Source organism: Hyperolius riggenbachi, chromosome 2, assembly GCF_040937935.1.
Source record: "Hyperolius riggenbachi isolate aHypRig1 chromosome 2, aHypRig1.pri, whole genome shotgun sequence".
NCBI lineage: Eukaryota > Metazoa > Chordata > Amphibia > Anura > Hyperoliidae > Hyperolius > Hyperolius riggenbachi.
In genome coordinates this window covers 181,673,636-181,696,706 of record NC_090647.1, presented here as the reverse complement: position 1 = coordinate 181,696,706, position 23,071 = coordinate 181,673,636, and the positions used below count along the sequence as shown (strand labels likewise).

The 23,071-nt window shown below is 42.5% G+C and overlaps 1 protein-coding gene across 4 annotated transcripts in view; it reads left to right on the top strand.

Moving 5' to 3' along the window:
• TBC1D4 (TBC1 domain family member 4) overlaps positions 1-23,071 on the top strand; it is a 215,315-nt gene that overhangs the window by 165,324 nt on the left and 26,920 nt on the right. For 3 of the 4 annotated variants that reach the window (XM_068267859.1, XM_068267862.1, XM_068267861.1), the window contains 2 exons: positions 1,753-1,902; positions 22,904-23,067. In XM_068267859.1, the coding sequence (XP_068123960.1) occupies positions 1,753-1,902; positions 22,904-23,067 (314 nt within the window). The remainder of the gene's footprint in view (positions 1-1,752; positions 1,903-22,903; positions 23,068-23,071) is intronic. The other variant, XM_068267860.1, reaches the window with a different exon arrangement.

Below are 23,071 nucleotides of genomic sequence, written 5' to 3'. Positions count from 1 at the left end.
CTTACCGTAAGATGGCTGGTTCTATAGTATACCATAGTTTATTGTTTTTTTTAGCACAGTCATGTGCCATGGCACTGTACAGATGTAGATATATACATATGTACTGTATGTGGGTAATGCAAATACCCTGTACATAGTTCATACATAGCACTACTACAAGCAATAAAGTTGAGGCAGCACATGGACAGCAAAGATGAGCTTACAATCTAAAAATGGCCTACAGCTTTAGTTAGTACCAGATGTCTCAAGTTCTGCAGAGCAGTCAGATGTATTACATGTATGTGTTGGTCATCATACAACTTCCTGTTAAAGGTTTACTGACCTTTCTTATCTAGAAAAACAAGGAGGATATACAATGTGTTACGCATTTTCAATGTTAACCGGGTTAAAAAAAGACGTGGGTTTGTGAACTGCATCTTTCTTTTAGGTGTTAGAAGTTCTGATCCAGAAGTGTGCAAAACAAAATATGTGATCTAGTCCTATAGTATTTACCCCAGTGTCAAGGAACAGGCGCTACTTTAGCTGTTAGTTTTCTGTGTTTTGTCCAACTGTTCCAGGCTGCTATTTCCATCAGGGCCAGCTATTTCTGCTGAGAGTCTTTATAACAGGAACACACACAACATGATAACATACTGTATGCAGGCAGTACTTGTCAGATCTTTATGCCTTATTTAAACATTATAATCTGCCCCAGTCTTTTATCTTTTATCTTGTTTTTTTTTCAGAAATGTATCTTATTATACACAGATCAGCTACAAAATTAAAGCCACTGATGAGTGATGGGAAGATGATCTTGTTATAGTGGCAATTGTCAAGGGATGGGATGTATTGGGCAGAAACTGTCCGTTTTTCAGGGTGATGTGTTGGAAGCAGGAAAAAATGGACAAATGTAAGAACCCGAGTGACTCTCCAAGGGTCAAATTATAATGGCTAGATTACTATAATAGAGCATACTCGAGATAGCAAGTCTTGTGGGCTGTTCTCAGTATCCAGTGGCTTACTTCTTAATTCTTACTGAAAAAGGTCCAAAAAGGACAACCTGTGAACTGGTAACAGGGTCATGGGTGCCCAAGTTTCACTGATACACATGGGGAGCAAATTAAGGCTGGGTCAGTCCCACAAAAGAGTCGCTGTAACGGGTCTATAACCTAATGCTACCCAGGGAAAAAAAAGTGTCAGATTACACAGTGAATCAAAGCCTGCCGTGTATGGCACTGAGAAGCTGCAGACCAGTCAGAGTACCCATGCTGACCCCTGTCCATTGCAAAATGAGCCTAAGATGGGCATGTGAGCATTAGAACTGAATCGAGGATCAATAGGAGTCCTGGTCTGACAAATTACGCTTTCCTTCAGTTCTTGTGGATGTCACGTTACACTTACCACCTACTTACTCATTGGCCCCTTCATGGTAACAGTATTCCCGGATGACAGAGAATGCAAAAGCTCTGCTGCTAACATCTTATAGCCAGATACCACAGGACACCTTCACAGGTCTTGTGGACTCCATACCTCAAAGCGTCAGGAGCTGTTGGCAGCACAGGCTTGACCTACACAATATCCAGAAGGCAGTGTTTTGGCTGATCAGTGTATAATACTTTACAAAGAACACATTGGTACAGAGACATATCAATGCTCTCATATGTTGTGTATACTGCTAATGTATATTGAAGCTCATGGTTTCTACTTAAATTTCCCTGTTAATATTTATCAAGCCTGCTGTTAATATTGTTTTCTGTCATTGCTGATACCTAGCCCTATTCCTATTGTACGACGTAACCGCACTGAGAGTGAACCTTCGTTCTCCAGTCTCCCCTCATCCTTCACTGCCCCTTCTTTCCTGAAAAGTTTTTACCAGAGTTCAGGGCGAGCTGCCCCACTGTCTGAGAGAGATGCCCCCAAGAGGTGAGCCCTGCTGCAGCTGCGTCCCATCATACACCTCCCTGTAAGATGTGTATGTCTGGTTGTGGCTCGCTTGCCCTGCTGGATTAACCAACATTGAGCTGCTGCAAGGGGCTGGCTGTTAATTCTGCCTGTCTGTCACACAGTAATTACCGTAATTGGTCTTTGAAATGGTAAAATGTTCAAAAGATTATCTATGACTAACGGTAAACTAGTGTATTTTCTGAAATCTGTTTTTATCATGAGTGTGTCACACTAGTACATGTTAACTGCACTTTTCAGTATAAATTGACTTAACATAACCTAAGCATGGACAGCATGAGGGCCCTTTTCCACTAGCAATCGCTAGCATTCACGCTGAACGCTAGCGATTGCGATTCAGCAAAAGCACAAAATTTTGCGGCGGTTTCCAGACGTTTGTGATCGCGATTTTGCTATGCTATACACTGCATAGCAAAATCGCGGCAATAATCGTTCCGCCGCGCGATCGCGATTAGGTAAATAACGAATCGCGGTAGTGGAAATGACCTACCGCGATTCCTATGTTAAAAAGCAAACCGTAGCGATTTGGAAAATCACTAGCGGTTTGTGATTTTGCGATTCAGCAATCGCAAACGCTATAGTGGAAAAGGGCCCTTTAAGTGATATTCTTCAGAAGATGGAAAATTGTATTTCCTGTTTGGTGCAATGCACCTTTATGCAGCCCCCTCAAAGGCCATATGTCATATGGCTTGCATTGCAAGTTTTACATGGGGCCCCAAGTACTCTATTGATGTGGAGCCCCAAAATCTACCAAGGACAACTTTGGTGTCATAGAGGTGTACAATATTTAGAGTAAGGAAACCGTTTAAGGATTTGTACTATTTGATGCACATATAGAGGTGTTAATTACCAGCATAGCACCAATTAAAAGCTAATAAGATGGATGAAGATGGGCCTCTCTGGTTCAGGGGTCCGGTGCAGTCACAATCTCTGCATCCCCTATTGCTACACCATATGTCAGATAGACTAAATAGTTTTGACTTTATCTGAGTGCAGTATGGTACCACATTTGAAGAACGTTTTGCTGGTATTAACAAATAGCACTCTATTTTATGTGGTAAATGTAAGCTGTAGAATAGTCGGGTACCAAATGAGGAAGTCTTTTAACCAGAAAGTACAGTATCCTCTTGTTCTTCACATCCTATTGGTTGACCTATAAGCCACAGCTATCCAATTGGTTCTACTCTCTTGGTCACAGCTGTGAGCACACTGCAGTGTGTATTTTGAAACTTTTCCTTAACCTCCTTGCCGGTTATCCCGAGCTCAGCTTGGGGTAACCTGCGTAGGAGGATTCCTCAGGCCCCGCTGGGCCGATTTTCAAATTTTTTTTCCCTACACGCAGCTAGCACTTTGCTAGTTGCGTGTGGTACGCGATCGCCGCCGCTACCCGCCGATTCGCCGAGCCGCCCCCCCCCCCCCTTCCCAGACCCCTGCGCAGCCTGGCCAATCAGTGCCAGGCAGCGCTGAGGGGTGGATCGGGATTCCCTCTGACGTCCATGACGTCGTGACGTCATCCCGCTTGTCGCCATGGCGACCGGGGAAGCCCAGCAGGAAATCCCGTTTTGTACGTGATTTCCTGCTTACTCTGATCGCTGGAGGCGATCGGAGTGGGTGGGGGGATGCCGCTGCTCCGCGGCTATCATGTAGCAAGCCCTGGGCTCGCTACATGATTAAAAAAAAATAAAAATAAAAAAAAAGTGCTCTGCTGCCCCCTTGCCGCGGAATTTGGACCGGCAAGGGGGTTAAAGGGGCACTACAGCGAAAAACTGTAAAATGTAAAATATGTTCTAACATATATAAATAAGAAATACATTTTTTCCAGAGTAAAATGAGCTATAAATTACTTTTGTCCTATAATGCTGTCACTTACAGTAGGCAGTAGAAATCTGACAGACGTGACAGGTTTTGGATTAGTCCATCTCTTCATAGGGGATTCTAAGCAAGGCTTTTATTCTTTATAAACATATTCCCTAAAAAGGATTTAAACAATGATGCTGGCCAGCTTCTCTGCTCGCTACACAGTTTTTGGGCAGTTGGACAGAGCAACTGCCATTTACTAAGTGCTTTTGAAAATAAATATATCCCTGAGAATCCCCTATGAAGAGATGGACTAATCCAAAACCTGTTGGTTCTGTCAGATTTCTGCTACCTACTGCAAGTGACAGCAACATAGGAGAAAAGTAATTTATGGCTCATTTTACTCTGGAAAAAATGTACTTATTTGTATATGTTTGCACATATTTTAAATTTTACAGTTTTTCACTGTAGTGCCCCTTTAAGATCCGTACACACTCAACCCTAAACTCAGCTGACACGGGTGCTAAAGACCACCTCTGCTGAGAATCTTGTGTATGTGTGGCGATCTCGACATGGTGGCACGAGATCCAGCATGCCGTATCATCTCACCCTATTGTTGCTTTTGCCTGGGCTCCTCCCCCTCCGTCCTGCGCTGCACATTGGCCACCCACCATAGTAACATAACACATCGCTAGCCTTCAGTCTAGTGATCTGTCTGCACAGCCTCCTCCACAAAATATTACCCATGGAATCGTACCCCGATCCCTACCGGGTGACATTAGTTTGAAATGTGTTGGAGGCTTTACTGTTTCTGTCACATTACATCTTTTTATACTAATTAGAGCAAGTCGTAGATGAACCTAGTGATTAGGAAAGAACAATGGAGACAATGACAAAGACCCCCTATTATAATACAGTAATTCACATTTCACTGAGTATTTTTAAAGCCATGGCTGCAATGGGTAGTCTTAAAAGTGCAGATGTGACACCACTCTAAATATGAACATTATACCATCATACTTGTCTGTCTGTACAGGAGTACTAATAAATCTGACTAACAGTGCATGATGCACGTCTTGGAAATAATTGTAATTGCCATTATTATTATTTGCCTGTCCTATTTTCAGTGTATATATGGTAAGTAGTAATATGTGTTGTAATTAAGTATGCTAAGTATGAGCTGCTGATAGCAGTGGACAGTTACAATGGAACTTCAGTGGCATATAGTAGAATGTAGTAAATTGCTCAGGATACCCACTTTTACATGAATTATTGTGATTTCAGCATCAAGAACACTATCTATATCTACATATTGGTGCTTATTGGTACACAGCCCCGCCCCTGTGATGTTTAGCCCAAGCTGTTTACTATGCTGATTTCTTCTCCCAGTGCACTCTGGGAGACCAGGGCTCATATGCAATTGACTTTTTCTCCTGAGTTTGCTCCTAGGAGATAATGTTTTATCTTCTATTTAAAATAACTTTCCAGAACTTTTTAACTGAAAAAGTACCGTAAAGTAGGTGAAAAAGTACTATCAAAATTATTTTGAGTATTTTCTTGTTTTCTGGTGGCTTAAAATGCATTTTACTGACAAGTTTAAAAATATCACCTAAGAGAAAACTCAGGAGAAAAAGTTAATTGCATATGGGCGCAGGTGTTATTTCTTCTGGCTTCAGAACACACATTAAACAAACATTCTGCAGTGATGCACTTGCCAGCAGTGAAGATGTCGCCATTTCTGTGATGCACCTGCCAGCAGTTAAGATGTCGCCACCTGTGATACATTTCAGAATGTAAATACGGAGTGAGAAACGATGTTACAATAGGCAAACACTAAATCATTACAATATATTCAGTAACATTCCCCTTTAAGTTAAAAATAAATATCTGTCAGAAAAGAAATAGACCATGTTTACCCTGTCAGTGTAGCAGGCCCCTGAGTGCATAGATTCAGGGCTACCTTCCTCCGCTAGAAGCCTCCAAGTCTGGCCCAAATGAGACACTGCAGAGAAATTTTCTGTCGCCACTTCTTCAGACTTAAGGACTACTGAAGTGAGAAGAATCTGGCCATATTTAACTCCTGTTAAACAATACCATTTTCCTGGCAGCCCTGCTGGTCTATTTGACTGCAGTAGTGTCTGAACAACACCAGAGACAAGCATGCAGCTAATCTTGTCAGATCTGACAATAATATCAGAAACATCTGATCTGCTGCATGCTTGTTTAGGGTCTAGGGCTTAATGTATTAGAGGCAAAGGATCAGCACTATAGCCAGGCAACTAGTATTGTTTAAAAGGAAGTAAATATGGCAGCCTCCATATCCCTCTTGCTTCAGTTGTTGTTTAATGCAGAGAATGGAGCTGAGGCTGGAAGCAGAGATTTTTATTGTGATCTGTAGTGTGTCAGTGGAGGGGACACTATGGAGAGCAGCAGGGCTGGAAGTATGCAGTGTGAGACAGACATCTACAACATATCCCTAGAAACAGAAATGTCTGTCTTCTAACAGGTTTTGACTGTTAGTTGACATTTTTCAGCTGCTCGCTCCTGCTTTCTGGGTTGTAAACATACAGCTCATTTCAGTAGAAAATGCCAGCGGATTCTGTATGTGAGAACATTTTTCTTAATTTGCTGGACAGTTAACCAGCTATTTTGACAAATTGCTATAAACAATGCAACAATGAATGGAATTCAGGACTGACAATAATTGACCACTACAAGTGGCCTTCCTTGCATTGTTTGTGGGCTTGTATGAATGTCATTTCCTCCTCCTGTAACAAAAGAGGCAACAGATATTATGTGGAGATTTGTTTCAAGCCAAAACATGTCTTTTTTTACTGACTGTGACAAAGTTATTGTTTTTACAGTTGTATAATGCCAACTCAAAGCGCCATTTTATATTCTTCTTATTAAATACCAGCCATATCACAAATAAAAGCTTCATACTAGTTATTAGAAAATACAGTGATAATTGGTGTAGGGAATGAGGAAGAGGACATCCCTCAAGGTTTTCACCTTTCGGAGTTCCTAATAAAGTCCTGTGAAACGTCTTAGTGGAATGCCGGTATGAATCTGGAGATAGTGCACTGTGAATACGCCTACACTCATTTATATTTCTTTTTATTTACTATAGTTATGTACTGTCAACTTTTATGCCCTGTTCTACAGAGTGCACAGAGCTGTCCCTGTATCTGCAGGAGCTCACCATGTTCTGTTACACATACACACCTCAAAACTCGAGGACCAAACTGGTCAGGTGCCATTGAAAGGAAACAAGGGGGCCATTGGGGGTGTGCAGGGCTGGTTTAAGGGGCTCCGGGACCCTAGGGCAAACTGAAGCAGGCAACCTGTTTGGCTGCATTAGTGTCTGAATCACACCAGAACAAGCATGCAACTAATCTTGTCATTTCTGACAGTATTGTCAGAAACATCTGATCTGCTGCATGCTTGTTCAGGGTCTATGGCTTATAGGATTAGAGGCAGAGGATCAGTAGGCCAGGCAACTGTATTGCTTAAAAGGAAATAAATATGGCTACCTCCATATTATTCTCACCTCAGGTTTACTTTAAAGAAAACCTGAACTGAAAATTAAAAGTCAAAATAAACATACACAAGTCATACTTACCTCCTGTGTAGTCTACTCCTCAATCTATTTTTCCTCTCCTGCGTCCTGTTTGTCCACTGTGATCAATGGAATTCTCTGTCCTCCATTTTGAAAATAGCCATTACACCATAACAGCTTTCTGGTCAGCACACAGTTAAACTGTAACATCGCCCACTTGAGCCATAGGGAAACATGGACACATCAGTTCTCCTCTCAGCTGTAACTGACAGCAACTGGTATATTTCAGTTCTGACAAAATGTTGTCAGAACTGGAAGGGATCACTATAAGAAGAAAATGGTGAGCTTCTGAGAGGAACTAATGGCAAGGTAACCATGTAATGTTCATTTGAAGTTACCTCATGTGTTTATTTTAAATAATTTTACTCAGTACAGGTTCTCTTTAAGCTATCATATTGCCACAACCACTTCTAAGCCCAAAAATGGTTGCATAGCTCGTTAAAAAACGTACATAGCAAAGCTGTCATTAAAACCAATATTTGGTACACCAGAGATTCTTCCTGCAAGCACGGACATCTGTCAATGGATGACCTTGGGCTGAACAGAGTAGAATAATGTGCCATTAGGACAGCATCCTGTCATAATTCATATTTCACTCATCTGACTGGCTAGCTATGCACATCATGCCTACTTCCCATTGTTATATTAGCTTCACTTTAGTGTGCTTTCCATTATTTTATGGGCCTGAACAATTCATTTCATTTATGGTTAAAATCTATTAATTTTAGTATGGTACAGTAAAGTCTTGTTTGTCCTGGCAGGTTAGAAGCAATGAAAGCACATTACTTCATGTAAACAGTATATCATGGCTATGTACAGCATGAATCGAGCCTGTTCTTGATGCAGGAGGAGGCAGCAGAGCTGAGTGCACTGTAGGAATGTGGTGTATAAACAAGTCTGAGGAAAGAGTGTAATCAGGTAGCATGAAGGTCATTAGTTACTGTTTTTTGTGAGAAGCTGACCTCAGGCAAGTATGCCTTTTATTCCTTGCTTGTAAATGTAAAATTGCGCTCAGCTTTTACTGTTGCACTTTTACCACAGCATTGCTGAGTGGTGTTGATGGATGCAGAGCTGCTCCCATTCATCTCTATGATGAATAGAGGCTCTATTGGCTGCAGAGGATTGTAGCATACTTGCGCAGACTAAGGTGATTGATGTTACTACAGGTGAAATGCATAGAAGGACAAGGAGGTGCTGTTGTTACTTTCAGACATGCAAGGCATTTGAAAACAGGAAGTTCTCTGCATGTGACTGGATGTTTGAAGCAAACACAGCCTTATTTCTGTGCACTTCTCCTGTAGTAAGTCACCTTCATGGACTCACCGTTGTTAGTGCTGAATTTGCTGATTGCTGCTGGAGTCTGCACTCACTAAAAGGCATCAGATTGCTTAACACAACTGAACTCTTCCAAGACTCAGTCATATGTTCAAGGCCAATGTGTTACTTTGTGTGTCTTTCCATGCGAGCGGAATACTAACAAATGTTGATTCAGGTACCGTATATTCCGGCGTATAAGACGACTGGGCGTATAAGACGACCCCCAAACTTTTCCAGTTAAAATATAGTTTGAGATATACTCGCCGTATAGGACTACCCTTCTTCCAACACACACCAAATTAAAATAAAAATTTAAAAAATCATGTACTGGTGCTGTGTATGAACAGATACTGGTGCTGTACTGTATGTGTTACCCAGTAATATATAACAGTATATAGTCACTTGACTTGTTGCATTGGTCAAATATCCTTAAAGTGGATCCGACTGGTCAGCTCTCCTTGTCTACCTGTTTATCAGAGCGGTATGGAAGAATAGATTGCGCTCCCTCAGCAGGGAGATCTGAGAGGCGGTAACAGGATAGGGCGTATCACCCGGAATCAATGACACTCGGTGTATAAGAGGACCCCCAACTTTCCAGAAGATTTTCAAGGGTTAAAAAGTAGTCTTATACGCAGGAATATACAGTAATCCCTTTAAGGGCTAACTGTACATAGTAGATAAGGGGGGCTATACACTAGTTCATTTTTTTTCATTGCTATCAGGTCAATTCAAAGATTTGAATCTGCTAGAAATTGTTGCCACAAATGATGCTCAGTCGATCGAGTTTTGACTGGAATCAATAAATTCAGTTACTCACATGGGACAGAAGATTTTATTTGATCGGTGGGGGGCTGGGAGCGCGTCGCTAGCCGGGTTTGATTTCGGGACAACCGATGCAGCAGTGGAGCTACTCTCCCCTGTTTGCTGGCGCTTTCTCCCATGTCTTCTCTCCACTGTCGGTGTTTCTCCTTGTCTCTTTTCTCCCAAGGAGCTGTATGTCATATTTATTTATTTATTATTTATTTATTGTATTTATAAATCGCCAACATATTACGCAGCACTGGACATTAGTTTAGGTTACAGACAATATTTAGGGTTACATACAGCAAAATGACAATACAGGAATACAAGAAAGACCAGATCACGCAGCACAGTATGAGTACCAGGTAATGCTTAGTCAGTCACTGGATGGGAGCATGGAGATTAGGCAAGTTAGGTTCACTCGGATGCATAGCATGGGTTTACAGTAATGGAGGTGCATGATCAGGTTGGACACAAAAGGAGGACGACCCTGCCCAAAGGCTTACAATCTAGAGGGAGAGGTAGGGACACGAAAGGTAGGGGACCAGAGTTCAGCTGCGGGTTTAGAGCACTTGTGAGGGGTAGTAGGCTAGAGTGAAAAGGTGAGTTTTGAGGGCCTTGCTGAAGATGTTGAAGGAGGGGGCTGCCCTAATGGGTGGAGGTAGGGAGTTCCATAGTGCATAGTTCCATAGTGTTGGAGCAGCTCATATGACAAACACTAGAGGCCGCTAGGGGTCTGGCACGGTACCATTCCGCTCCCCGGGACAGAAGAGAGAGGGAGAAGCGGCTGGGGTGGAGAGAACACATGCTGCGGCATACAGGTGAGTGTAACCTCTCTACAGCCAGGAGGACACACACAAATAGATTAGTAGACCCAGCAGGCAGTGCACACAGATTTTCTTATCAATTTTATGCTGAAATCTATTGACAATCTGTGTACGTTGTGCAAAGGGACTCAATCAGATAGATCCTTCTCTGATCTGATAATGATCTGAGAGGGATCTATCTGTATGGTCACTGTTAAGGGGCCCATACCCTGGTGGATTTCAGCGATCAATCGATTCTATGGAATCGATCAGAAATTGATTCTATTAAATCTATCAATTTGCGGCCGATTTTGATCCACTTCGATCGATTTGATCTATCTGACAGGATGAAAAATCTAGGTTGATCTGCTGCTGGTAGCAGATCGATGGCCCATAGAGTTGCATTGGATCTAATGGTCCAATAAAGCATTTAGATAGATTTCATTCTGAAATCTATTGGAAATATGTTCCTAGTGTGTGGCACACATCAGATAGATTCCTGTCAGATTCGACCTGACAGGCATCTGACAGAAATCTATCTGATGGTCGAATCTGCTGCAAATCTATCAGTGTATGGCCACCTTTACACTGCGTAACATGGTGTTAGATTGCAGAATAAGCGTACAAAATCATGTGTCTCTGTCTGTTACATTCACTTTTGTATGGCTCTGATCTAGTTCTGTATCATGCCTGAAGAAGTAACTTAATGTTTTGAAAGCTTGCAAGAAAATTATGTACGATTACTCATTTAAGGTATTACTCAAAGCAACATTTGTTGCTTTGATGTTTTTACAACTGCGCCACAACTAACACCAGACCATACTTCACAAACTGAACTTGTGTTTTATCCCCATACCTAAACCACAGATGTGGTGGTGTTCCTTAAATGTGTCTAGACCTCGCTTAAATACATCCTCAATATACAGGTTTGCCACAATGGGAGAAACTGGGTGACCTCATGGCACCACCATGTTCCTGTCTGTAGGCACATGCTTTAAATTATACTTAATATAAGTTATATTTAGACCAAGATCCAGCAAGACACATACTGTACTTAGTTGGGATTACTTTCTGTACAGCTGCTCGAGGTGTTGTCAAGGTTCAGAAGATACTATACAGTGTCACTTGCCTCCACAGCAGGCGTACATTTCAACAGCGATATGACATCATGAGGCACTATAGCCTCCTCTATCCCAAGGGGGAAAAGCTGCCCCATTTTTCCTTTGATAATCCATAATATGAACAAATGGAAACCTTAATAGAAAGAGAGCAGTGATTAGATAAACAATTGAATCTATCTCCCCACTCCTAGACATTACTTTTTTTTTTAGAATCCCTCAGTGTTATTTTCTCTGCATAAGATAAATTGAGTATGTTTGATGATGTACGGTATCATATGACTGATACAGTGTTTCAATGTCCCTTTTTTTATCTACCACCTCACTCATTAGCTGTTTTCTTCACTGAAAGAGTTTTATGACTATTCTACTATAGGATTATGCTATAGTCCGACTAGGTCCCGACTGGGGAGAAATTGTCGCTCCAGAGAATGAGCACAGCATAGTTATTTGTATGCTTAGCACTGTACATACCCAAGTCTATCTTATCATGTCACATGTCACCTTGGTTACCCTTTAAGACAAAAACGAGCTCTTCTGAGAATAAAGCTCAGTTGGGCAGAGTCTTCTATCCTTGTATTATAATTTGTATTTGTACGTGTAATAATATGCAGGATTTCGCATTTGTACCTCCTAATAATGGACAGTGCTGTATAATAAATTGGATATAGTGCCACTTAATGAATACAAGACATTTATACAGGTGATATACTACAGTGATTGGAAGCGAAAGCAAACCTTAAAATGTGCTGACCTGTTTTGTAGGGCTGGTGTATTTTATAGAGTTATCAGCACATTCTAGGGAGCAGGCCTATCCTGGGTCACATCCCTCCTTAGTGCAGGGAAAGACTCTTTCCTGATCTCTTTCTACAGATTGCCTGTTTTACCCAGATCCAAAGCCCAATATGCATACAAGCTTACTGTACATTGTAGATGGACAGACATGTCTCTGCATCCAGTCTACAGCCGGCCTTCATGAAGCCAATGTCCTCAGCCTCAATTTCCTACCCTACTCTGCAAAAAACGGTAGAATCTCCAAACTTATGACACCCGATAAATGTACCCATTTAAGAGAAAGCAACACTTTGTTTAGCATTTCAGTGTATCTGCTGCCACACTTATTCTGTAAACCGATATCAACAAATCACGTATAGGTGCATGGAAAATGAGGACAACTACAATATATCTGTTATGTAAGTAGAGCAAGCATTTATCTACTTACATATGTGGGGTTTTTTTTTTGGGGGGGGGGGGGGGGGGGCATGCTATTGCTAATAGTTTCTCTTTAAAGTCCAGTACAGGATCTTTAAAACACAATCGTTTTACATGTTTACACACATGCTAAGCACCCAGGATTAACCACTTCCCGACCGCCTAACGCACAGAGGCGGCCGGGAAGTGGAGCCCTTAAGGACCGGCTCACCCACAGAGGCGGCGGTCCATTTAAGGGCATGGGTGGAGCGATCGCGTCATCTGTGACGCGATCCTCCGCCGGCGCCTGTCACCGCTCGCTCGCCGCAACATCCCGCCGGCTATACGGAAGCGCCGGCGGGATGTTAACCCCGCGATCGCCGCATACAAAGTGTATAATACACTTTGTAATGTTTACAAACTGTATTATTCAGGCTGCCTCCTGCCCTGGTGGTCCCAGTGTCCGAGGGACCACCAGGGCAGGCTGCAGCCACCCTAGTCTGCACCCAAGCACACTGATTTCTCCCCCCCCTGCCCCAGATCGCCCACAGCACCCATCAGACCCCACCCCCCAGACCCCTGTTTGCACCCAATCACCCCCCTAATCACCCATCAATCACTTCCTGTCACTATCTGTCAACGCTATTTTTTTTTTATCCCCCCCCTGCTCCCTGCCCCCTCCTGATCACCCCCCACCCCTCAGATTCTCCCCAGACCCCCCCCCCCCCCCAGACCCCCCCCCCCCCTGTTTACTGTATGCATCTATCCCCCTGATCACCTGTCAATCACCTGTCAATCACCTGTCAATCACCCGTCAATCACCCGTCAATCACCCCCTGTCACTGCCACCCATCAATCAGCCCCTAACCTGCCCCTTGCGGGCAATCTGATCACCCCCCCCACACCAATAGATCGCCCACAGATCCGACATCAGATCACCTCCCAAATCCATTGTTTACATCTATTCTCTCCTCTAAACACCCACTAATTACCCATCAATCACCCATCAATCACCCCCTATCACCACCTGTCACTTTTACCTATCAGATCAGACCCTAATCTGCCCCTTGCGGGCACCCAATCACCCGCCCACACGCTCAGATTGCCCTCTGACCCCCCCTTATCAATTCACCAGTGCATTAATTACATCTGTTCTTCCCTGTAATAACCCACTGATCACCTGTCAATCACCTGCCAATCACCTATCACCCATCAATCACCCCCTGTCACCCCCTGTCACTGCCACCCATCAATCAGCCCCTAACCTGCCCCTTGCGGGCAATCTGATCACCCACCCACACCATTAGATCGCCCGCAAACCCGCCGTCAGATTACCTCCCAAATGTATCGTTTACATCTGTTATCTTCTCTAAACACCCACTAATTACCCATCAATCACCCATCAATCACCCCCTATCACCACCTGTCACTGTTACCTATCAGATCAGACCCTAATCTGCCCCTTGCGGGCACCCAATCACCCGCCCACACGCTCAGATTGCCCTCAGACCCCCCCCCCCCCCCTTATCAATTCGCCAGTGCATTAATTACATCTGTCCTTCCCTGTAATAACCCACTGATCACCTGTCAATCACCTGCCAATCACCTATCACCCATCAATCACCCCCTTTCACTGCCACCCAACAATCAGCCCTAACCTGCCCCTTGCGGGCAATCTGATCACCCACCCACACCAATAGATCGCCCGCAGATCCGACATCAGATCACCACCCAAGCGCAGTGTTTCCATCTATTCTCTCCTCTAAACACCCACTAATTACCCATCAATCACCCATCAATCACTCCCTATCACCACCTGTCACTGTTACCTATCAGATCAGACCCTAATCTGCCCCTTGCGGGCACCCAATCGCCCGCCTACACGCTCAGATTGCCCTCAGACCCCCCCTTATCAATTCGCCAGTGCAATATTTACATCTGTTCTCCCCTGTAATAACCCACTGATTACCTGTCAATCACCTATCAATCACCCCCTGTCACTGCCACCCATCAATCACCCCCTGTCACTGCCACCCATCAATCACCCGCTGTCACTGCCACCCATCAATCAGCCCCTAACCTGCCCCTTGCGGGCAAACTGATCACCCACCCACACCAATAGATCGCCCGCAGATCCGACATCAGATCACCACCCAAGCGCAGTGTTTCCATCTATTCTCTACCCTAAACACCCACTAATTACCCATCAATCACCCCCTGTCACTGCTACCTATCAGATTAGACCCCTATCTGCCCCTAGGGCACTCAATCACCCGCCCACACCCTCAGAATGCCCTCAGACCCCAGCCCTGATCACCTCGCCAGTGCATTGCTTGCATCTATTCCCCCCTCTAATCACACCTTGAGACACCCATCAATCACCTCCTGTCACCCCCTAGCACACCTACCCATCAGATCAGGCCCCAATTTGCCCCGTGTGGGCTCCTGATCACTCGGCCAAACCCTCAGACCCCCTTCCGATCACCTCCCCAGTGCATGGATTGCATCTATTTTCCCCTCTAACCACCCCCTGAGACACCCATCAATCACCTCCTGTCACCCCCCTAGCACTCCTATCCATCAGATCAGGCCCAATACAACCTGTCATCTAAAAGGCCACCCTGCTTATGACCGGTTCCACAAAATTCGCCCCCTCATAGACCACCTGTCATCAAAATTTGCAGATGCTTATACCCCTGAACAGTCATTTTGAGACATTTGGTTTCCAGACTACTCACGGTTTTGGGCCTGTAAAATGCCAGGGCGGTATAGGAACCCCACAAGTGACCCCATTTTAGAAAAAAGACACCCCAAGGTATTATGTTAGGTGTATGACGAGTTCATAGAAGATTTTATTTTTTGTCAAAAGTTAGCGGAAATTGATTTTTATTGGTTTTTTTCACAAAGTGTCATTTTTCACTAACTTGTGACAAAAAATAAAATCTTCTATGAACTCGCCATACACCTAACGGAATACCTTGGGGTGTCTTCTTTCTAAAATGGGGTCACTTGTGGGGTTCCTATACTGCCCTGGCATTTTAGGGGCCCTAAACCGCGAGGAGTAGTCTAGAAAACAAATGCTTCAAAATGACCTGTGAATAGGACGTTGGGCCCCTTAGCGCACCTAGGCTGCAAAAAAGTGTCACACATGTGGTACCGCCGTACTCAGGAAAAGTAGTATAATGTGTTTTGGGGTGTATTTTTACACATACCCATGCTGGGTGGGAGAAATTTCTATGTAAATGGACAATTGTGTGTAAAAAAATCAAACAATTGTCATTTACAGAGATATTTCTCCCACTTAGCATGGGTATGTGTAAAAATACACCCCAAAACGCATTATACTACTTCTCCTGAGTACAGCGGTACCACATGTGTGGCACTTTTTTACACCCTAAGTACGCTAAGGGGCCCAAAGTCCAATGAGTACCTTTAGGATTTCACAGGTCATTTTGCGACATTTGGTTTCAAGACTACTCCTCACGGTTTAGGGCCCCTAAAATGCCAGGGCAGTATAGGAACCCCACAAATGACCCCATTCTAGAAAGAAGACACCCAAAGGTATTCCGTACGGAGTATGGTGAGTTCATAGAAGATTTTATTTTTTGTCACAAGTTAGCGGAAAATGACACTTTGTGAAAAAAAACTATTAAAATCAATTTCCGCTAACTTGTGACAAAAAAATAAAAACTTCTATGAACTCACCATACTCCTAACGGAATACCTTGGGGTGTCTTCTTTCTAAAATGGGGTCATTAGTGGGGTTCCTATACTGCCCTGGCATTTTAGGGGCCCTAAACCGTGAGGAGTAGTCTTGAAACAAAAATGACCTGTGAAATCCTAAAGGTACTCATTGGACTTTGGGCCCCTTAGTGCAGTTAGGGTGCAAAAAAGTGCCACACATGTGGTATCGCCGTACTCGGGAGAAGTAGTATAATGTGTTTTGGGGTGTATTTTTACACATACCCATGCTGGGTGGGAGAAATACCTCTGTAAATGACAATCTTTTGATTTTTTTACACACAATTGTCCATTTACAGAGGTATTTCTCCCACCCAGCATGGGTATGTGTAAAAATACACCCCAAAACACATTGTACTACTTCTCCCGAGTACGGCGATACCACATGTGTGGCACTTTTTTGCACCCTAACTGCGCTAAAGGGCCCAAAGTCCAATGAGTACCTTTAGGATTTCACAGGTCATTTTGAGAAATTTCGTTTCAAGACTACTCCTCACGGTTTAGGGCCCCTAAAATGCCAGGGCAGTATAGGAACCCCACAAATGACCCCATTTTAGAAAGAAGACACCCCAAGGTATTCCGTTAGGAGTATGGTGAGTTCATAGAAGATTTTATTTTTTGTCAAAAGTTAGCGGAAAATGACACTTTGTGAAAAAACACAATTAAAATCAATTTCCGCTAACTTTTGACAAAAAAATAAAATCTTCTATGAACTCGCCATACTACTAACGGAATACCTTGGGGTGTCCTCTTTCTAAAATGGGGTCATTTGTGGGGTTCCTATACTGCCCTGGCATTTTAGGGGCCCTAAACCGTGAGGAGTAGTCTTGAAACGAAATTTCTCAAAATGACCTGTGAAATCCTAAAGGTACTCATTGGACTTTGGGCCCTTTAGCGCAGTTAGGGTGCAAAAAAGTGCCACACATGTGGTATCGCCGTACTCAGGAGAAGTAGTATAATGTGTTTTGTGGTGTATTTTTACACATACCCATGCTGAGTTGGAGAAATATCTCTGTAAATGGACAATTGTGTGTAAAAAAAATTAACAAATTGTCATTTACAGAGATATTTCTCCCACCCAGCATGGGTATGTGTAAAAATACACCCCAATACACATTATACTACTTCTCCTGAGTACGGCAATACCACATGTGTGGCACTTTTTTGCAGCCTAACTGCGCTAAGGGGTCCAAAGTCCAATGAGCACCTTTAGGCTTTACAGGGGTGCTTACAATTTAGCACCCCCCAAAATGTCAGGACAGTAAACACACCCCACAAATGATCCCATTTTGGAAAGTAGACCCTTCAAGGTATTCAGAGAGGGGCATGGTGAGTCCGTGGCAGATTTCATTTTTTTTTGTCGCAAGTTAGAAGAAATGGAAACTTTTTTTTTTTTTTTTTTTCTCACAAAGTGTCATTTTCCGCTTACTTGTGACAAAAAATAATATCTTCTATGAACTCACTATGCCTCTCAGTGAATACTTTGGGATGTCTTCTTTCCAAAATGGGGTCATTTGGGGGGTATTTATACTATCCTGGAATTCTAGCCCCTCATGAAACATGACAGGGGGTCAGAAAAGTCAGAGATGCTTGAAAATGGGAACATTCACTTTTTGCACCATAGTTTGTAAACACTATAACTTTTACCCAAACCAATAAATATACACTGAATGGGTTTTTTTTTATCAAAAACATGTTTGTCCACATTTTTCGCGCTGCATGTATACAGAAATTTTACTTTATTTAAAAAATGTCAGCACAGAAAGTTAAAAAAATCATTTTTTTGCCAAAATTCATGTCTTTTTTGATGAATATAATAAAAAGTAAAAATCGCAGGAGCAATCAAATAGCACCAAAAGAAAGCTTTATTAGTGACAAGAAAAGGAGCCAAAATTCATTTGGGTGGTAGGTTGTATGAGCGAGCAATAAACCGTGAAAGCTGCAGTGGTCTGAATGGAAAAAAAGTGGCCGGTCCTTAAGGGGTAGAAAGCCCTAGGTCCTCAAGTGGTTAAGCAAGTCTATTAACCTGCAAAATGCGTTGGTACCTCTCTTATGTACTGGACTTTATAGTTCATGTAATAAACTCCTGAAGTCAGCAGCACACATCTTAGTTGACAAACCACAGTAAAAAGCTTCTAAATGCCAGGAACCTCCTGCAGTATGAACTAGCCTTTACTGTAATGTCATTACTGCCTTATGCTAAGAGGCGGTAATGCAGGAAAAATGTTTGTTATTATAGTTAGCACTCGTTTGTAGCTGGAAGGCTTTAACCCTGTGAATTTAGCACAGTGGTTATGTAAAGGAAACTAAAAAATAGTTACCTTATTTTGTGTTAGACAGTATCAGATTCACTTTAGAACTCTTTCAGATGGTTAGTACCAGTTAGCTGGACTGTTAGCTCTTAGTACCGGTACTGGACTGGCAGCTTTCCCCATAAGGTCACATGTCACGGTTGTCTGCCATCAGTTAATGCCACCGTGTGTCAAGCACTGACGCAGGAGTTACAGCCACTGCCATTCTGCTGAATTTGAATTGCTCTGAATAGCGCTCATGGGTGGCAGACCCCACAAGCGCAGTTTAGCCTCCCATCTGAAAGAAGCCTATATCCTCATACACATATTGGGTTACTCCTACCTAAACCAGTTGCTTATTTTTGAGCCCTTACTGGTGAAAGTATAATGTCTGTATAGATGTCCTATCCTGCATAGCCAACCCTGCACATTAGAATAGCTAATGGACACTTTTTTAGCCTGGTTGGTATTATCATATTCCCCACGCCAGCGGAAGGCCTCCTGCAGATCTTGCCCTCCTCTCTTCATAGTACAATACACAGTCTTGGCTGAGCCTGATGCAGCCTCACGTTCCAGTTGTCCAAGTCCTCTTTAGTGTGGCTTATTTTGGCCTATTTATAACATTACTGCAAAGAGCAACAATAGTGTGCAGTATGAAGCAAATCGTATACTGATTAGAGCTAATAGAGCAAAAATTGGCTTCCCACTAATTCATAATACATGGGGTAAGTAACCATGGGGGAATTGGGTCGCCGAGCCATAGATAAATTCACAAGAAAAAGAAAAGAACCTCCATAAAAGAAAATAAATCTCCATATACACTGTACATTACATCAGAATGGTATCTGAAACAGTCACTGCGATAGCCAAAGTCCAATCAATTAACAAATGAAAAAAAAATTAAAGTTCCTTGTTATATCTAATAAAGATTGTTAATTGATTGGACTTTTGCTATTGCTGTGACTGTTTCCGATATCAATCTGATGTAATGTATACACTGGGATGCGAACATTTGGGCAACCTTGTTAATCGTTGTGATTTTCCTGTATAAATCGTTGGTTGTTACGGTAAAAAATGTCAGTTAAATATATCATATAGGAGACACACACAGTGATATTTGAGAAGTGAAATAAAGTTTATTGGATTTACAGAAAGTGCGCAATAATTGTTTAAACAAAATTAGGCAGGTGCATAAATTTGGGCACTGTTGTCATTTTATTGATTCCAAAACCTTTAGAACTAACGATTGGAACTCAAATAGGCTTGGTAAGCTCAGTGACCCCTGACATACCTACACAGGTGAATTCAATTATGAGAAAGCGTATGTAAGGGGGTCAGTTGTAAGTTTCCCTCCTCTTTAAATTTTCTCTGAAGAGTTGCAACATGGGGGTCTCAAAATAACTCTCAAATGACCTGAAGACAAAGATTGTTCACCATCATGGTTTAGGGGAAGGATACAGAAAGCTGTCTCAGAGATTTCAGCTGTCTGTTTCCACAGTTAGGAATATATTGAGGAAATGGAAGACCACAGGCTCAGTTCAAGTTACGGCGCGAAGTGGCAGACCAAGAAAAATCTTGGATAGTCAGAAGCGACAAATGGTGACAGCAGTCAGAGTCAACCCACAGACCAGCACCAAAGTCCTACAACATCATCTAGCTGCAGATGGAGTCACTGTGCATCGTTCAACCATTCAGCGCACTTTACACAAAGAGATGTTGAATGCAAGAGTGATGCAGAGGAAGCCCACAGCACAAACAGAGCCGCTTGAGGTATGCTAAAGCACATTCGGACAAGCCAGCTTCATTTTGGAATAAGGTGCTGTGGACTGATTAGTTATTTGGGCATAACAAGGGGCGTTATGCATGGAGGAAAAAGAACACAGAATTCCAAGAAAAACACCTGCTACCTACAGTAAAATATGGTGGTGGTTCCATCATGCTGCGGGGCTGTGTGGCCAGTACAGGGACTGGGAATCTTGTCAAAGTTGGGGGACGCATAGATTCCACTCAGTATCAGCAGATTCTGGAAACCAGAAATCGGTGACAAAGCTGAAGCTGCGCCAAGGTGGGATCTTTCAACAAGACAACGACCCTAAACACTGCTCAAAATCCACTAAGGCATTCATGCAGAGGAACAAGTCCAAAATACCTTTCAAGCAGAATCCAGACTTTCATTGGAACCTACAGGAAGCATTTATAGTCTGTAATTTCTGCAAAAGGAGGATCTACTGAATATTGATTTCATTTCTTTATGCACCTGCCTAATTTTGTTAAAGCAATTAGTGCACACTTTGTGTAAAGCAAATTAACTTCATTTCACTTCTCAAATATCACTGTGTGTGTCTTCTATATGATATATTTAAGTAACATTTTTTATCGTAACAACCAACAATTTATACAGGAAAATCATGAGGATTAACAAGGTTGTTCAAACTTTCGCACCCCACTGTATATGAAGAGTTCTTTTCTTTTTTCTTGAGAAGCAAACAGTATCACAATAAATTGTAGCATCTAGTCCTAGTAATGAAAGCTGAGTTATTGTGCATCGCCAGAACCTGCATGCCGTGTCTTTCTTTGATTAGCTTACTGCTGTAATTGTTTATTTGTTATTATTGTAACTGCATGTGCAGATTACTCTCTGCCCTGAAGTACAGTACAGGTTTTGTGAGAGTGCTGACTGGTGCATCATTGTTTGTTTTCTTCCTTATTCTGAAAAAAAAGCAAAAGAGGAACTTGCGTCCTCTAATTACAGACTAAAAAAGGCCTTTGTCAAAACCACAAGGCATCAATAGTCTAGATCTGGTCAACAATGACCGAGTATATGAAACTTTGTGCTGAGCTAACATTGTGGCAAATGAACAGTCTGTAACCAGACTCTGTACAGTTTGGACCAGTTTTCCTCTTTTCTATATAGGAGATGTGCAGCAAGTGTAAGCCTGGCTTGCTAAGGCATCTGTAGAGATCTCCAAGCGTGTTTGGTGGGGATATAATATGTGATTCTGCAAGCCTAGACTAGAGATAAGAGCTTTCTGCAACTCTAACATCTCATTTAATCCAGTAGAGGGTGACAAACTCTGTCCACTTAATAGAGTTCGCCAGGAGAAAAGCGCGATATAAATGTTCTGTGTTTGTTTGTTGTTTGTTTAATAGCAGACAACTGTTAATCCAGTCCAGGCTTGCTGGATCTCATCTGGTATCCCTACTGGAGATCCTTGAAGATCTCTGGAGTAAGCCAGGACTGATGTGTTTAGTTCAATAGCCAGACATAAAAAAAATATGTATAGAGCAGATTTATTTGTGATTAGGATCATCTCTTATTCATATGACAGAATTGCTAGTATTGAACCCAGTGTACATAGTTACCCTCACAATGTTCAAAGTATTCCTAGTAGAAACTGTCAGCTGGGTCTGTTACAGCCTGCTGTATATTGTGTGGTTAGTTAACGCGCATGAAGCGAGTGACAAGGGCTCTTGCTTTATGCAGCTAATTACTCACAAAATAAGATGTGAATTTATGGGTATGTTGCCTGAATGGCAAACAAGATTACACTGAGTTTCTTGGTATTCAAATATTTGTTAATTTATTAAAAGACCTTTGCAGCGCCCATTAAAGTGGGATTAAAAATAAAATCATCCAATAAGAAATTACCTATTTAGCTTACCTATCCTGCTGTTTTTAGTGTTTACTATCAGATTTCTGAGAAATGTGAAATGAAAAAAAGAAAAGAATATTTCTGCTGGTTTTCATCTTTACTGTTTTTCTGTGATGTCAAAAGTGACATCACTTCTGCCCTGTTTTTCCTTTCAACCCAGTACAGTGTTAACTGTTCCTCCCTACTGACAGAGCTTACTGTCCCACCCACCGCAAACATCACCTAGACAACAGGCTTGCATCACTGTGTAGACCAGGTAAAAGGGGGGTGAGGGGTGGGTGGGAGTCAAACGGTTGGGCATTTAGGAACCTATTTTTGGATGTTACAACCCCCTTTAAGGAAGTGCAGACCTGGTTGAGGTTAAGGTGGTCTGTTTTACATTATGCAGGTGTTTGTGTGTCAGACGGTCTGGCATCGTTGTTGGCACCATTGATCTATATATTGAGCAGAATTGGTTGCATTGCAGCCCATGAAAATGATCCAGTTATGAGAAAGCAAAGCATCCGAATGTAGAAACCTAATCCTCATCCTTTAATAAATAACAGACAAATGTAATTCATTTTTTTAATTTAATTGTAATTTTAACATTCATGCCTGTTCTGAAATCCATTGTTTTGCTTTTGAACAGTGAAGGTGAAGGAAGGAGGAGGAGGACATCTTCTTGCAGTAATGATGACTCCTTAAACCATAGTGGAGCCCACGTTACACCCCGCCGGATTTCCTGGCGGCAAAAGATTTTCCTCAGTGTAGCCTCACCAATGATATGTTCCCCTTCAGATATGCAAAATAAAGGTAT